Source organism: Larus michahellis, chromosome 19 (genome assembly GCF_964199755.1).
Source record: "Larus michahellis chromosome 19, bLarMic1.1, whole genome shotgun sequence".
Lineage (NCBI taxonomy): Eukaryota > Metazoa > Chordata > Aves > Charadriiformes > Laridae > Larus > Larus michahellis.
This window is the reverse complement of record NC_133914.1, coordinates 6512326-6527606: the sequence shown is the minus strand read 5'-3', so window position 1 is coordinate 6527606 and position 15281 is coordinate 6512326. Positions and strand designations below refer to the sequence as shown.

Sequence of the window (15281 nt, the reverse complement as noted above, 5' to 3'; positions counted from 1 at the left end):
GCCTCCCGCACGGACCCCGGCGCAGGTACAGCGGCACGGAGAGGGTGTAAAAGCCATTTACGCTGTGGCATTCAGACCGGGAGCCTTTCCCCGTATGGGAGGTGTGTGCTAAAAGAGCTGCTGCAAAAGCTTAGGCTATTAAAATAAAAACTACCGATCATCAGTTGCCTCTATGATATTTTTCATTACTTTTATAGCCATGAAGCAGGCGTGCGTGGGGATGGCGGGTATTGTTGGGAATGCAAACCTGCCAGCCGTAAGAGGATACAGTGTGTATTTTTTTGGATGAAATTTGTCTAAGAAGTGCTGAGGCGAATGTTTTTAGAAACCCGGAGCGATGATTATGGACAGTTGATTTGTGATGCCTAAGACATCTTAATAGCGGATTTATAAAAAAAACGCCAAGATTTCGCTTCGTGCAGCCTGCCATCCATGGCGCGTGTTCCGTGCGGTGCCCTTGCACAGCGCCTGCTTTTCAAGCAGCTGCAACTTGTGAGACTCCCGAGGCTGAAGAGTTTCATGTTCAGGCTTCCCCAGCGATGGCAAATTGGGATAAACATCGAAATCCATTAACTCCAGTATCCTCTCCCAGTCTCTCAGTGCGCAAAGTCATTTTTTCTTTTTAATAACTTTACCGGGTGACACAGCCGGTGTTAATTTTTGCAATCAGTCACGCTGAGTGCCAAAGGATGGTTTTTTTAATAAGCTGACCTCGCTGGTGGGTGCAGGCTCTTGCATCACCACGTTGAGTAAAAAAAGGCTTTTGCAAACAAAGCCCGTCGCAGGTAATTACAGGAAAGGTCAGTTTGCCATCTTCCCTTTGGAGAGCAACGTGTGCTTCAACCACAAGAGCTACGTATAAAAGACGATGTGTGATCTTTGGTCATTATTTCCAGTGAGTAAGTGTCATGCTGTGTCACTGGGCCGCTGTTTTCTACGGGGGCTGGAAGCTTGGAAAAACCCATGTCAACCTTGTGTCATCGGCCCCCAGCCCCCGAGTCGGGCTTTTTAAGGTTTCTGCTCAAGTGGGCTTTCGGCAGTGCTGCTGCAGCAGAGATCAAATGTCATCTGGGACGGGGCAGATGGCTGCAAGCACTTCTGACAAAAGATGAGGATTGAAGGTAGATCAAGAAACGAAAGAGGTCAGATGATGAAGCGCTTCCAGATCATGCTCAGTAAGCCTGGGAGGGGACGTCTTATTTAAATTCTTGGCTGTGAGGGTGATGAGCCCCTGGCCCAGGTTGCCCAGAGAAGCTGGGGCTGCCCCATCCCTGGAGGGGTTCAAGGCCAGGTTGGATGAGGCTTTGAGCAACGTGGGCTGGTGGGAGGTGTCCCTGCCCAGGGCAGGGGGTTGGAACTAGATGATCTTTAAGGTCCCTTCCCACCCGAACCATTCTGTGATTCTATAAATTGGGTCTTCTGCGCTTCCCAGGTGTGAGGGCTTGTGTTGGCGACGGCAGCTCTGTCCCCAGGGAAGGGGAGGGGTTGTCCCACGCTAGTTGTGCAAGAACTCGCCGTTCGATGCCTGCGGCTGCTCCTGCAAGTGTCTGATGGTTGCGCCTTACTCCCGGGTCCCAAAATAAACAGATGGCTGTTCCTCTGTCTTCTCCAGGTTCTACGCGGAGGAGCCAGTCAGCGTCCTTTGACCCCAAACCAGAACCAGCAGGGACAGCAGACTGATCCGCTGGTGGCTGCTGCGGCCGTCAATTCCGCCCTGGCCTTTGGGCAGGGGCTGGCAGCAGGGATGCCAGGTAGGGCTCCGAGGGAGCTGCACCTTCCGCGGTGTCCCGGGAGATCGAAGAAAATTACATATCTTGTGTCTGTGCGCGGTGTCGCATTTGCCTGGCATTCAGCAGTGTTTTGCGTTTATTGTTTTTCAGTTCTAATCTGCGCGTGTAGAAGGCATTTTGGAGAGGCTGTTAGATGTGAATCTCGCTACCTGTGCAGCGTTTCAGCTAAATTAGAGTTTAGATCCCTGTGCCACAGGTGAAAACAAACGTTACAGGCTGTATTGCTGTACGGGTGCGTTAGTTGCTTGCATACTCCAAAGAATTGGTGGCTCCTCTTGGAAGCTGCTTTCACATTTCCCCGTGGATCATGCTAGCTTACGGGGTCTTTACTTTGAAACCTCAGAGATGTCCGAGTCCCGTTCATTAGCCCTGTCTCTCCATCCCTGCCAGGTGTTTGACTTTAACGGGATACGGGCTAAGGACTTCCCCTTCATAATATCCTCCAAGCAAATACTAGCGGCTTAGAAACAAGAAAAGGAAACAGAAAAAAGGAAGCAGGATTTTATTGTAATTTATAATTCTCCAAGAGAGGAGCTACCGTATGAATTTGAGCTCTGGTCCGTGAGGCTGTGTGGGACAAACGCTTTTGACACTCAGTTGTACAGAATATTATTGTAATGGCAAAGGGCAAACGGAACAATTTTTTTTGAATAATGTGCAGGTATGTCCCACTGGTCAAATGTGAGAGAACGGGATTATTTTGAGGTCAGGTCTCCTCGCTGGAAGTGTCATATGGTGGTTACAGAGGTGGTTTTTTTTTTTTTGTGGTTCAAGAGGAATGTTGCTGTATTAAGTTACAAAGCTAAATGTAACGTGCGCGTTTCCAAGCAATCTGCAGATTTCCTTAAATCTGCTTTATTGGGGGGCTTGGGGGGTTATATTTGCAAAGCCAGTATTCACGGAGAACGTTCTCTTTGTGATCCCACCATGGAGAATCACTCACTTTTTTCCTGAAAGTCTTATTTGAGTGTAGAATTCCATAGCAAGGAACCTAAAGAGCTATATACTGATGACACATATGACACATCGGCTATATTTGCCGATGAGACAAAGCTGGGGGGGTGGCTGACACACAGGAAGGCTATGCCACCATACAGAGAGACCTGGACAGGTTGGAGATTTGGGCAGAGCAGAACCTTATGAAATTCAACAAGGGCAAGCGTAGGGTGCTGCACCTGGGGAGGAATAACCCCCTGCACCGGGACAGGTTGGGGGTGACCTGCTGGAGAGCAGCGCTGTGGAAAGAGACCTGGGAGTCCTGGTGGACAACAGGGTGACCATGAGCCAATGATGGGCCCTTGTGGCCAAGAAGGCCAATGGCATCCTGGGGTGCATCAAGAAGAGTGTGGCCAGCAGGTGGAGGGAGGTCATCCTCCCCCTCTGCTCTGCCCTGGGGAGGCCACAGCTGGAGTGCTGGGTCCAGTTCTGGGCTCCCCAGGTCAAGAAGGACAGGGAACTGCTGGAGAGGGGACAGCAAAGGGCTGCCAAGATGCTGAGGGGACTGGAACATCTCTCTGATGAGGAAAGGCTGAGGGATTTGGGTCTCTTCAGTCTGGAAAAAAGACGGCTGAGGGGGGATCTTATCAACGCTTCTAAATACTGAAAGGGTGGGTGTCAGGAGGATGGGGCCAGGCTCTTCTCAGTGGTGCCCAGCGACAGGACAAGGGGTAACGGGCACAAACTGGAACATGGGAAGTTCCACCTCAACATGAGGAGGAACTTCTTTGCTGTGAGGGTGTCAGAGCCCTGGCACAGGCTGCCCAGAGAGGTGGTGGAGTCTCCGTCTCTGGAGACATTCCAAAGCCTCCTGGAGGTGTTCCTGTGCCACCTGCTGTGGTGATGATCTCCAGAGGGCCCTTCCAACCCTATGATTCTATGAATTTACACAGAGGGCAATGCTAGTAGAGTAGGTTTGGGGGGGAAAAAGGCTTCTCTACCTGAAGTCTTAGCTCGTATCAAGCTGTAGACTGTTAATATGGATTTTTATTATTTTATTTTTTTTTTTGCTTCAGGAGAAGCAGAGCTGCTGTTGCCTTTTCTTTTTCCATTCAGATTTTCCTTTAAAAATCTTATGAAAAAAAAATTCTACTCACATGAAGACGTCTGATGTACCGTGCGTTGCGTTGGTTGTTACCTTACCTGTGCTCCCGTCATCTGCCTCTCCAGGTTACCCAGTGCTGGCTCCTGCTGCTTACTACGACCAAACCGGTGCTCTCGTGGTGAACGCGGGGGCCAGGAACGGCCTGGGGGCCCCCGTCCGCCTGGTAGCCCCTGCTCCCGTCATCATCAGCTCCTCGGCGGCGCAAGCAGGTGAGTCCTGGTCCCGTCAAGTGAAAACTCTGCTCCATCCCCGACGGAGAGGGGAGCTGGAATGCTTTGGGCTCTGCTGGCGATGATGACACCCTTGCCCTCACCGAGATCCCTGGCGGGGATCGGTGTTGAGAGCATCCTCTGTGCTCACTGTGGGCTGAGCCTCCAGAAACACCCTCAGAGAGGCAGCGTCGCGTAAACTTTATTATTTTGCAAAATTTCATGACAGTTATTTAAACGTGTCAGCTGGCATCTAGTTTCCCACGTGATAAAGAGTTTTAGCCTGTGTAGAACTCCCAAATGATCACCTTGCGTAAAATGTTACGTGCCTGGCCTTTGCCATGAGGTTTTTGGGGTTTTATTAGGGTTCAAGTCCAAGGCTTGAAAATGATTATTTTCTTTTTCCCCTTTTTTTTTCCCCAGCCGGAATCTGTCCGTGTAAGCGGTCTTTGCCAGTGTTAGCAATAGATTATGAAATAGGCCTTTTAATTGTTTCCTTGTATTTCTTGTTTATTTTGCTTTTTCTTTTGCTTTGAAACTGGCTGAAAAACAAAAGTACTCGGTTTTGATGTTGTAGCACCGCAGGATTGTGTTTCATGGGCTAAAGGACAATTTTGCTTCTTTCAAAACTTGTGTTTCTTAATTGGATGTTGCTAAGTGTGTGGCTGTATTGATTTGAATCTTAGATCTTAGGAGAAAGGGAACATTTTTGTGTGTTTGATCTATGTAGCTCTAATAACACAAGCAGCAGTGATAATAACAAGGCGTTGTTGGTATTTGGTGGCTCTGCGCAAGACTTGCGGAGTTCAGATATAAACTAAAGAGACTTTATACCGAGCTTGATGCAAAAGGGAGTTGTTTTTTTTTTTATCCTGAGAGGAGAGAAAAAAATGTAGAGTAAATAAAAGGAACCTGCTAAGTTTTAACATCCAAAACTGTTATGAAAATGGATTTTTTTCAGTCTATACTTCCAATTATTTTTTTTTTTTTCTCCAGCGGTTGCAGCGGCTGCAGCTTCGGCCAACGGTGCCGCGGGCGGCCTGGCAGGAACGACAAACGGACCATTTCGCCCTCTAGGAACTCAGCAGCCCCAACCCCAGCCCCAGCAGCAGCCCACCAACAACCTGGCATCCAGCTCGTTCTACGGCAACAACTCTCTCAGCAGCAATTCCCAGAGCAGCTCACTCTTTTCTCAGGGCTCTGCCCAGCCTGCCAACACTTCCCTGGGGTTCGGAAGCAGCAGCTCTCTCGGTGCCACGCTGGGCTCTGCGCTGGGAGGATTTGGGACAGCAGGTAAGAACAGCAGCTTCTTCGTGGGGGAAAAGAGAGAATCACAGAATGGTTTGGGTTGGAAGGAACCTTAAAGATCACCCAGTGCCACCCCCTGCCCTGGGCAGGGACACCTCCCACCAGCCCAGGTTGCTCCAAGCCCCGTCCAACCTGGCCTTGAACCCCTCCAGGGATGGGGCAGCCACAGCTTCTCTGGGCAACCTGGGCCAGGGGCTCACCGCCCTCACAGACGAGAATTTCTTCCCCAGATCTCATCTAAATCTCCCCTCTTCCAGTATAAAACCGTTCCCCCTTGTCCCATGGCTCCCCTCCCTGATCCAGAGTCCCTCCCCAGCTTTCCTGGAGCCCCTTTAGGGCCTGGAAGGGGCTGGAAGGTCTCCCCGGAGCCTTCTCTTCTCCAGGCTGAACCCCCCCAGCTCTCTCAGCCTGTCCCCACAGCAGAGGGGCTCCAGCCCTCCCAGCATCTTTGTGTCCCTCCTCTGGCCCCGCTCCAACAGCTCCGTGTCCTTCTGCTGTTGGTGCCCCAGCGCTGGAGGCAGCACTGCAGGGGGGTCAGAATCATAGAATGTGTTGGGTTGGAAGGGCCCTTTGAAGGTCTAGTCCAACCCCCCAGACCTCCAACTCTGGTCTTCCCTGAGCAGAGGGGCAGAATCCCCCCCTCGCCCTGCTGCCCACGCCGCTGGGGACACAGCCCAGGCTGCGGGGGGTTTCTGGGCTGCCAGCGCACGTTGTTGGGTCGTGTGGAGCTTCTCACCCACCAGCACCCCCAAGTCCTTCTCCCCGGGGCTGCTCTCCAGCCATTCTCCGCCCAGCCTGGATCTGTGCGTGGGATTGCCCTGACCCACCTGCAGGACCTTGCTCTGGGAGCAGATGGCTCCCAATGCAGTTCATGGGCTTGTGAGCCGCCAGAGCTGGCGCTGGGACAGGGAGCTCCAGGGGGCTCCTCTTCATCCCTCCGAGGCTCCATGGAAGTTTGCCTTTAGAGACTGCTTTGCCTTTCAAAACCTGCAGCGCTTTCTGGTGAAAATTCTCGTAGTAGATGATATATTAGAAGTAGCAAAGTCATGAATTTATGTTGTTACACACAATATCAGTCGTCCCCTTGTTGCTACAGGTTGTGTTTTTAAACAGCTTTGAATTTCCCTGCCTTTACCCGCGTGTGCTTGGTGGAGAAACCGGACTGACAGGGACTGGCTGCAGAGCGGTGCCCAGTGTCCTAACTCTTAACCTCAGAATAATGGCTGGGTAACTCTTTGTGATTTTAAAAAAAGCTGATCGGAGGTGATTTCCGTGCTTTATTCTGGGAATTGTTTCTATCGTATACCCAAAAAGTCACTTGTTGTGGTCGCAAGAAATGCGACGTATATGGTTTGGTTTGTTTGTTAGGCACTTGGAGACAAAGATATTTTTTGCAGTATAAAACCAAACCAGAAAGAGGTCTGCGGGTTGGTTTTTTTTTTCCCTCCTTAGTTTCTTTTTTTTTTTTTTTGAAGTAGAACAATTGTTTTAATTACTGCTTAGTCTCAGAGGTAGTAATTATGTCCTGAGCTTTCCTGCTTTCATCAGTGTGAAGGGCAAGTTTAAACCTGCCTTTTGAACCTGCTCCATCAGAAAAAAATGGAGGAACATACTGCTTCAAATCACAGTTGTAACTAAAAGTTATCCTAAATATTTTTCTTAAACCCAGCCTGAGAATTTGAACCATCTTGGATTCAGGTAAACACAACATTTACTTCTTTCACTTGGGTTTTTTTAACTAATCCAATTGAATTACAAGTTTGCTCGATGCCAAGATGCACAAACTTGTTTTCCCTCAATCAATGAATAAAAATGCGAGGCATTTTTGAATAGAACTTGTGTGCAGTCATGGAGAATGATTAGTTCATTACGGTTAACAATTTCACTATTTATTAAACAAGATTTTAATGCAAAATTGATTTTTTTTTTTTTCTCCTCAAGTTGATAGTGCGTTTAAAGAGTTTGTGTTTGACTATCGAGACAGCTCTTCAAAACAATGTTGGGTTTACGTGTTCAGTTGAATTCTGATTTCCATCTCAATAAAGCTTGGTGCAAACAGAAGCTGTTTTCTAATATAATGAAAGGTGAGCAGAAGGATTTCAAGTAAACGTACGCGAAGCTGTACACGCTCTTAAGTCAACACGAACAGATAAAATCTCACGTTGGATTTGTTTTAGCTCTAATGGCCAAAGAATAAATACGAGGCAATGCTTGGAGGGCGAGCTAATATCTTCTGTTGGACTAAGTGGTAGGGGAAAAGGGCTTTGAGGTGTACAAACCTTCTTCTGAAGGTTCGCAAGCAAAGCGTGAAGTGGTTGTGTCCAAAAGCCAATGCGTTCGCTCTCGTTCCGTTCTGTCCCTTCCTTTCGGTAGATTTTTAGCTCCTTGATCTTTCTGCCCGTATGTTTGTGGGTTTTGATGTGTTCTATCACTATAAAAACTCCAATGCTATAAATGCAAAAGCAGGATTCAAGCTGATTTGTTAAATCAAGGATTTCTGCTTAAAACAACGTGGTTTTAATTCACGCATTCCATTTGGGCATATGCAACACCCTTAGGACAACAGGAGCTGGGTGAAGCTGTCCCTGGGTGCCGGTGTCCTGTCTCTCCAGCCTGTTGTCTCGGGCAGTGTGTTGACATCAGGTAATTTTCTCTAAATCTCCTCTTTTTCAGTTGCTAACTCCAACACGGGCAGCGGCTCCCGCCGAGACTCCCTCACAGGGAGCAGTGACCTGTACAAGAGGACATCCAGCAGTTTGACACCTATAGGACACAGTTTTTATAATGGCCTTGGGTTTTCCTCCTCTCCCGGACCTGTGGGAATGCCTCTGCCCAGCCAAGGACCTGGCCACTCTCAGACCCCACCTCCCTCCTTATCTTCACATGGATCCTCTTCGAGTTTAAACCTGGGTAAGAGCCACAGCGTGGGTGTCCCCGCACTGTGCCTGGCTGCTCTGCTGTCCCTTGGCGCGGGGACGTGAGCACCTCGCTGCTGGGGAGGTGACGTACCTGCTGCCTGGTCCCTGCTCGCGCTCCGGTGGCGGGGTCCCGGCTTTTGCAGAAGAAACACCGAAGCAGGAGTCATGGCGCTGACATGATGTGTTTGTCTCACAGTAGTTCAGCTGTTAACAGGAAGGCTTCTGGATTGCCTCCTTGTTTCCTCATCTCTAAATTAAGGATAACGTTTCCAAGTGCTTGAAAACTTAACTGCTTTTCTCGCACGGATCTCGGTAAAGGCACCAATTGTTTGTTATTCTTGAACAAAACAGATATGGAGGGCTCATCCTCATTGTCAAATGTTTTTTTTTTAAAATACCCGTTAAGTTTTCAATAATAAATTGCCGAGCTTAGAATACAGTTGCTTCTTGTAACCAAAATAAGCGGTGTTATCTGGAGCAGCACTGAGCTTTTAGCTGAGGATCTGGTGAGTTTGCTTTTGAAAACTTCCCATCAGTGCGGCCTTATCAAAAGCACATTAGCACATGGGAGAGGCCTTCTCAATTTCGGTAAGATACGTTACTTTACGCAAGCTGCATCTTCTGGAAGAGCTTCTAGTGGGTGGAGAGCTTTTGCATACGATCAAGTAAATATTTAAAATAAAGAAGCAAATATTAAATAGTAAAGCAATGCTCATCTGAACTTCCACAAGCGTTCGTTTCCAGGCCTCATAAGGAAACAAGACCGGTTATTCATGGCATGTGCACCAGATAATTTAGTACGAGTTCAAAAAAATCACTTTGCTTTGGTTCTGTCACGTTATCTGTCTGGATTTAACAGAACTTGTGGTTATCAGAACAGTTTGCCATGCATATACACGCTCATCAAGTACTATATCATGTTTATTACATGCGTGTGTGATGAATTTGATTCTGGCTAAAGGTTAGCATGGAATAGTAATAAATGTGATTTTTTTCAAGATCAAGTTTAGATTTGCCACCTTTCCTTGTTCAGAGCTTTAGTAGAATTGGAAGGGTTTTAGCTTTATTTATGCAGCTGTACAGTCCTTAAGCTGACAGTTAAATGGCTACAATAAATTAACGCTGAAGACTAACCAGATTCCAAATCCGGCGCTAGAAAAAGCCTGTTGCCCCTGCAGGCAAACGAAAGAATCTTAAAAACTGCATCAGGGAAAGGTGAATCCGTTTGAGAACAAACTCTGGAAAGAAAGCGGAGGTACCATGGGCTGTGCCCCAGAGTGCCTAACGGGGCTCTTCCCATCCCCGCAAGATATTCCTCTCCTTGTAGCCAGGCTCCTCGGTGCCTGACGTCGTGCTGGGTAATGCGGCAAGAAAAATCCCGGCTAGAATAGCTCTGCGTTTGCCTGGCTTTCACCTTGAGATCCGTAAAAAGGTCATTTTATTTTTTTCAGTTGCTCTTTCACCTGTAAATGTAAGACAGCGTTAAATGTAGATGTAGTTTCCGCTGCTTTATAAAATAAGTTTTACTGCTACAAAACCAGCACAGGCGTTGTTTTTCCTCATAAGGAGATCGGGGGTGACTCCTTTTCTATTTGGGAGTGCTGTCAGGAGTAGTTTGTGATAAAGAGGACGAGGAGTATTTCTAAACATCTAAAAATGAAAGGACAGATGGAAACACCCAAACGTGTTGTTTACGAAAAGGGAAATTGGAGCAGTCGGCTTCGGCACCACGGCCTACCGCTGCGTTGCACGGGGGGAGACCACCTGGGGCGGTCCCTCCGAGTACCTTTGGTTTCAGGGTTACACCGGGACATGAGAAGTTGGCATTAAATCTGGCTTGGAATCGGCAAATCCGTGGTTAAATGCTGTGTAAGTGGTGGGTTTGACGTCCTCAAGTGGCTCCTTTGTTGGGCTGGTGGCGTGCGTAGAGGATTCAGCCCCGGCTCTTCTGGCTCTCTGAAAGCTCCTAGCTGTGAAAAACGGGGTGTGTTTATGGAGCTAGGGGTTTTTTTTCTGGTGTTGTAAAGTGACCTTGTGAAACGTCTGGGCGAGCATGAGTACCTGAAGTAACCATGCGGCCACTTCTTGGGAAGAGAACTGCTGGAGGAGGAAGGCTGAGCCAAACACACGCTCTGAACTCAAAGGTGCACGCAACTCTGCAGAGCTAGGATAAAGCAGCTGTAAATAAATACGCGCTTTTGGGTGCTAAAAGCAGCAGGGGCCCTTTTTTTCCCCAGTATTGATCAAAATTATAGAATTATAAATTACTAAATTTTTTTTTTTTTAAATTATAACATTTAATTTTGGCCAGATTACACTTCACATGGGTTTGTGTAGTCCCATGAGTAGTTTTTGTCAGCCCTTGTGCGTGTAGCTCGTGTGTTCTTGTTAGAAACGCTTACCACGCTGCAGCCTGGGGCTGAACGTGTCCGGCTCTGGGTTTTCCCAGTTTGGAATGGGGATCGGGATTTGCAGCGGATAAGTAATTATTTTAATTTTATGATATTCTTGCCTGGGAGAGAGCTGCCCCCCGCTGTAGTTGAAAAGGCAGGATTGGTGCGAGGAAGCTGATAACACACATGTGGGAATTTAATTCATTAGAGATTTTGGGGGGGAAACCGGTGGGGGAGTTGATAACCAGTTAGCTGTGACCGACTGGGAGGGCTGTGGGGCTGCGTGTCCCTGGGAGGCTGGTGGTGCACCCCGGCGCTGGGCTGCAGGGGGACAGGCTGGGGCGGTGACACCGGGGGTGACTCGGGTGTCCCCTCGGCTGGGTGGGCGCTGCCTGGGCCCTCTGCCCTGAGGGCTCCGTCGGGCAGAGCGGCAGCGTCGTCTTCTCACCCTGCCATCTTCTCATCTTTCCCGTTCCCCGTGGTTCTGGTAGGTCTCATACCGGGAATTCCTGCTTCCCAGAGCACTTTGAGGGCCCTAGAAAAGTCCCCTGGAAGCTTGCTTAGTGCTTTGTTTCCAGCCAGCAGCCTTTGTGTTTCTTCCTCTGTGTTTTCTTTTTTGACTCATCCTTTTCATTGTCCTTTTTTTTTTTTTTCCCCCCTGAAATCAGTAATTCTTTCAGGTTAACTGTCTCAAGTGTCCCAGCACGCACTGAGAACATGATTTACCATTTCAAAATAGGAAACGCAGTGTGAGTCTGAGTAACGTGTCCACCTTGGAGTCCCCAGCATGAGGAATCTGTGTGCTTTCTCCTCCCCAGATACATGTTTTTCCTGACATAACCCAGACACTTTTAAGAAAATACGGTCAGCGTGTTCCGAGGCAGAACCACACCGCAGCTGTCGCTTCTGTACGACCTCCACGCGCTGAATACAGCGCTGGTTTGCCGTGGTTTGTCGATGCAGAGTGCTGGGCATGGCCAGCGTGGTGTTAGCACGATAGGATGTCTGCACGCAGTTTGCAGACCCCCCTTTGAAGTTTGTTCTGAGCTGAGGACGCAGGAGAAACCATCAATGCCAACATCTTGCAGGAGTCCTCTCCCTTCTTTTGGGGTTTTTGTCCCTCCTGGTGTCCCAAGAGCTTCAGGAGCTTCCAGCCTTGTGTACTGCTCTTGAACAAGGAGCTGTTTCGTTGTAGTTAGTGGTAAGATCCCATCGAAATCTGGGATCTGGCGAAGTCACTGCATTCCCAGCCGCACACTGGCGTAAGGGAGCTTGAGGTGCTCCAAGGTTGACAGGTGGGTTTCAGAAGCACTCGCTTGTTCTGGGAAACCTGTCCCCGACACGGTCTCTTCATTCCCAGTGCGATGCTGAACATCATGGAGACACCTGCAGTCAGCTTCTCCATCAGGAGAGAGGGAGATGGGTAGAAAAGTGGAGTAAGTTGTGGTTTATCTTGAATCTCCAAAAAGACCAGAAGGTTTTTCTCAGGAAACCTCTGGCAGAGAAGGCTTTTTGTGTACAAACTGTGCTTTCCCTCTTAACTAGGAGACAAGACATAGGTGATAACGGTGTGAGTGCTCAACCCTTTCCTCTTACCGCTCTTTGCAGATGATCAGGAACTAGTTTTCCAGATCAGCACGTTAGTGCTATGACTCTTACTTGCTCCAGGCTTTCAAAAAACAAGTGGTGATTCTGAGCTCTTGCACTGATGTTTTCCGTGCCGTTCCACCATTGCTCAGCTTCTCATTGTTGAGTTTCCTTTACCTCAGAGGTGATTTACCGTTCCTTTGAATATCCTGGTCCTTCCAGCAGTAAGGAATATCACTTGGTCTCTTTTCGGAGTTCTTGCTCAATGAAGAAGTCGGGTAGGTAGAGAAGATGATGGCCACACCATTGGCAGGGTGCATAAGACAGAGAGGTGAACAAGAAGCTCTGGAGTCTCCTTCTCCTCGAGGTTTGTCACTAGCCCTGAAGAAGTCAGAACATGTTTGCCCGGCTCAGAGACAGGGGGACTTAACTAGCCCGTTATCGCATGCTCAGGTAGTGTTTCCTGCACGGGAGCTTCCTTAGGCATTGATGGCTGAGGGGTGCAGCTCACTCGGCTCTCATTTTCTTTAATATTTTTATTCCAGCCACTGCCGTGCTCATGGCTGCCAGGAGAAGGTCCGTCCTCTTTCCGGACAGCCCTACCGATGTTTACTCTGAAGATCTTCCCTCCTTTGCCAAGATTTGTTGTAGCTTTTGGGTTCTTTTTCCAGGTGCTTTGCCCTCGCTGCCCCACGTTTCAGGCGGCAGCTTCCCATGCAAGAAGAACATTTTTCTTGGGGAGAACTTTGTCCCACCCAGGAAAAACCGTACTCGCTCGAGGCATCTTGCGGTCTTTGGCCAGCAGAGGGATCCCGAGCCCTGCGAGAAAGGGAAGGAGTCCCCTGCCGTAGCTCTGAAACACGTTTCGAAAAATTACAGGCAAGGAAACAGCGTGTAAAGGTTTCGGTTGGTTCCTGGCAACGCCTGCAGTTCGTTAACTGTATGATGAATCATTACCTGTTCCCCATACCTGTTACTGGGTAACTCAGCGGTTGTCTTAATGCGGGTGAAAAATCTTTAGGGAATTTGGGAAAGCACAGCATTTTTTTAAAAAATAATTATTTATCTTTTTTTATTTATTTAACTGTATTTAATAATGGTTATTTTTTTTTACATCCAAAATTCTTATACTTGCTTCTTGCTGCCTTTTTCTTACCTAATTTTGTTGTAAGTCTGTCTCCCCACTCCCACTGCATCTCTTTTAAATCACTCCTTCGCATGACAGCAAGATAGGTGAAAAAAAACCCAAGGACGGAGGATAAGGTAATTAGAAACAACAAGTTTGCAAGCGGTGGGATCGACAGTTTGTCTGGTTTGGGCAGTTTTGAGACAGAGTGAGGAACAGAAGTTGTTACAGTCTGTTCTGTGCTGAAGTTTAGAGCTGTCCTTAACTCAGTACGTGCTAAGGAGCGATGCTCGAACACGTCCCCACCCCAGCGATTCTGGGGGCAGTTCACTGAGCTTAGTTGGGAACGCTTCCTAGCTGAACCGTGCCAGAAACCCCGCTCGGTGGAAAAGGAGGAATTAGAAGTCAAATGGTGTGCACGGGTTGTCGATTCATCCCTGGGCCCTTTAATTCATCTCGTGAAATACCCTTGTTTTTGTGACTTGCAGGAGGGCTCACGAATGGGAGCGGCCGTTACATCTCCGCTGCTCCGGGAGCCGAAGCCAAGTACCGCAGTGCGAGCAGTGCCTCCAGCCTCTTCAGCCCCAGCAGCACGCTCTTCCCTTCCTCTCGCTTGCGCTACGGCATGTCCGATGTCATGCCCTCTGGCCGAAGCAGGCTGCTGGAGGACTTTCGCAATAACCGGTACCCTAATTTACAGCTGCGGGAGATTGCCGGGCACATCATGGAGTTCTCCCAGGATCAGCATGGATCCAGGTGGGATTAAGAACCTTGCGCTGTAACCTCTTTGAGTTAGCGTCCTTTGCCATTTGCATTGCATCTTGAAGCAGAGAGGCAGCACAGGGAAAAGGAGGTGTGAAAAGCCAAGTAGTGTAACGCTCTCACCCTTCTCCTTAAAGATTGTTTGGGTGCAAATGCTGGTAGCGGGAGTTTCTCCTCTGAAGAGGAGCTCATTTACTTCCTAATTTGCTCGCTGGTCCCACTGGCATCGCTTGACTCGTTTTGAAGAGCCTCCTGGACGCGAGACCTTGCGGTGTTGTTCTATTGAGATCTGCTTTGCTTGGAATGAGATTTTTAGGGTACCAACAATGATGTGTGGCCATGGACCTCCACGGCTGCGACCACCCAAGGTTTCACATTGTTGGGTAGGGCAACTGTGTGTAAAAGATTTATGTTTTGCCAAGAGCGTAGTGTATGAGGCTTCTGAATGGACTTGTATTAACAAACGTGTTGAGGCCGTATGTGCCAGTGGCATCACACCAACCCTGTTTTTCAGGTTTATTCAGCTGAAACTGGAGCGTGCTACCCCAGCAGAACGTCAGCTGGTGTTCAACGAGATCCTCCAGGCAGCTTATCAGTTGATGGTCGATGTGTTTGGAAACTATGTCATCCAGAAGTTCTTTGAAGTAAGTCTGCATTCCCCTGCAAGTCTTCCTCGGGTGCCTGCTGTCCTGAGGCATTGCACAAGCTCTTAGAAACTCTGCTATTTGGCTAAAACGGTGGATATCTGTCAACACTGATGTCACCTGCCTGGAGAAGCTGTGGCTGCCCCATCCCTGGAGGGGTTCAAGGCCAGGTTGGACGGGGCTTGGAGCAACCTGGTCTAGTGGAAGTTGTCTGTGCCCAGGGCAGGGGCTGGCACTGGGTGATCTTTAAGGTCCCTTCCAACCCAAACCATTCTATGATCTCGTCCCCGCAGGCATTTGCATCGTTACTGTTGGGGTGACTGAGGTGTGGGGCTCGTAAAGATGCATCTGAAAAGTAACCCTTTGCTTTGAGGTGCAAAAGGTGTAAGAATAAACGGCAGCATACCCAGGAGATGTTGGTCCACCAAGACTTCTCAGGGATG

General features: G+C 48.7%; 1 protein-coding gene across 10 annotated transcripts in view; it reads left to right on the top strand.

Moving 5' to 3' along the window:
- Positions 1–15281, top strand: part of PUM1 (pumilio RNA binding family member 1) — an 83598-nt gene that overhangs the window by 55757 nt on the left and 12560 nt on the right. For all 10 annotated transcript variants that reach the window (XM_074562672.1, XM_074562669.1, XM_074562673.1 and 7 more), the window contains exons 11-16: positions 1613–1751; positions 3957–4100; positions 5097–5393; positions 8082–8318; positions 13921–14188; positions 14709–14838. In XM_074562672.1, coding sequence (XP_074418773.1) covers positions 1613–1751; positions 3957–4100; positions 5097–5393; positions 8082–8318; positions 13921–14188; positions 14709–14838 — 1215 coding nt within the window. The remainder of the gene's footprint in view (positions 1–1612; positions 1752–3956; positions 4101–5096; positions 5394–8081; positions 8319–13920; positions 14189–14708; positions 14839–15281) is intronic.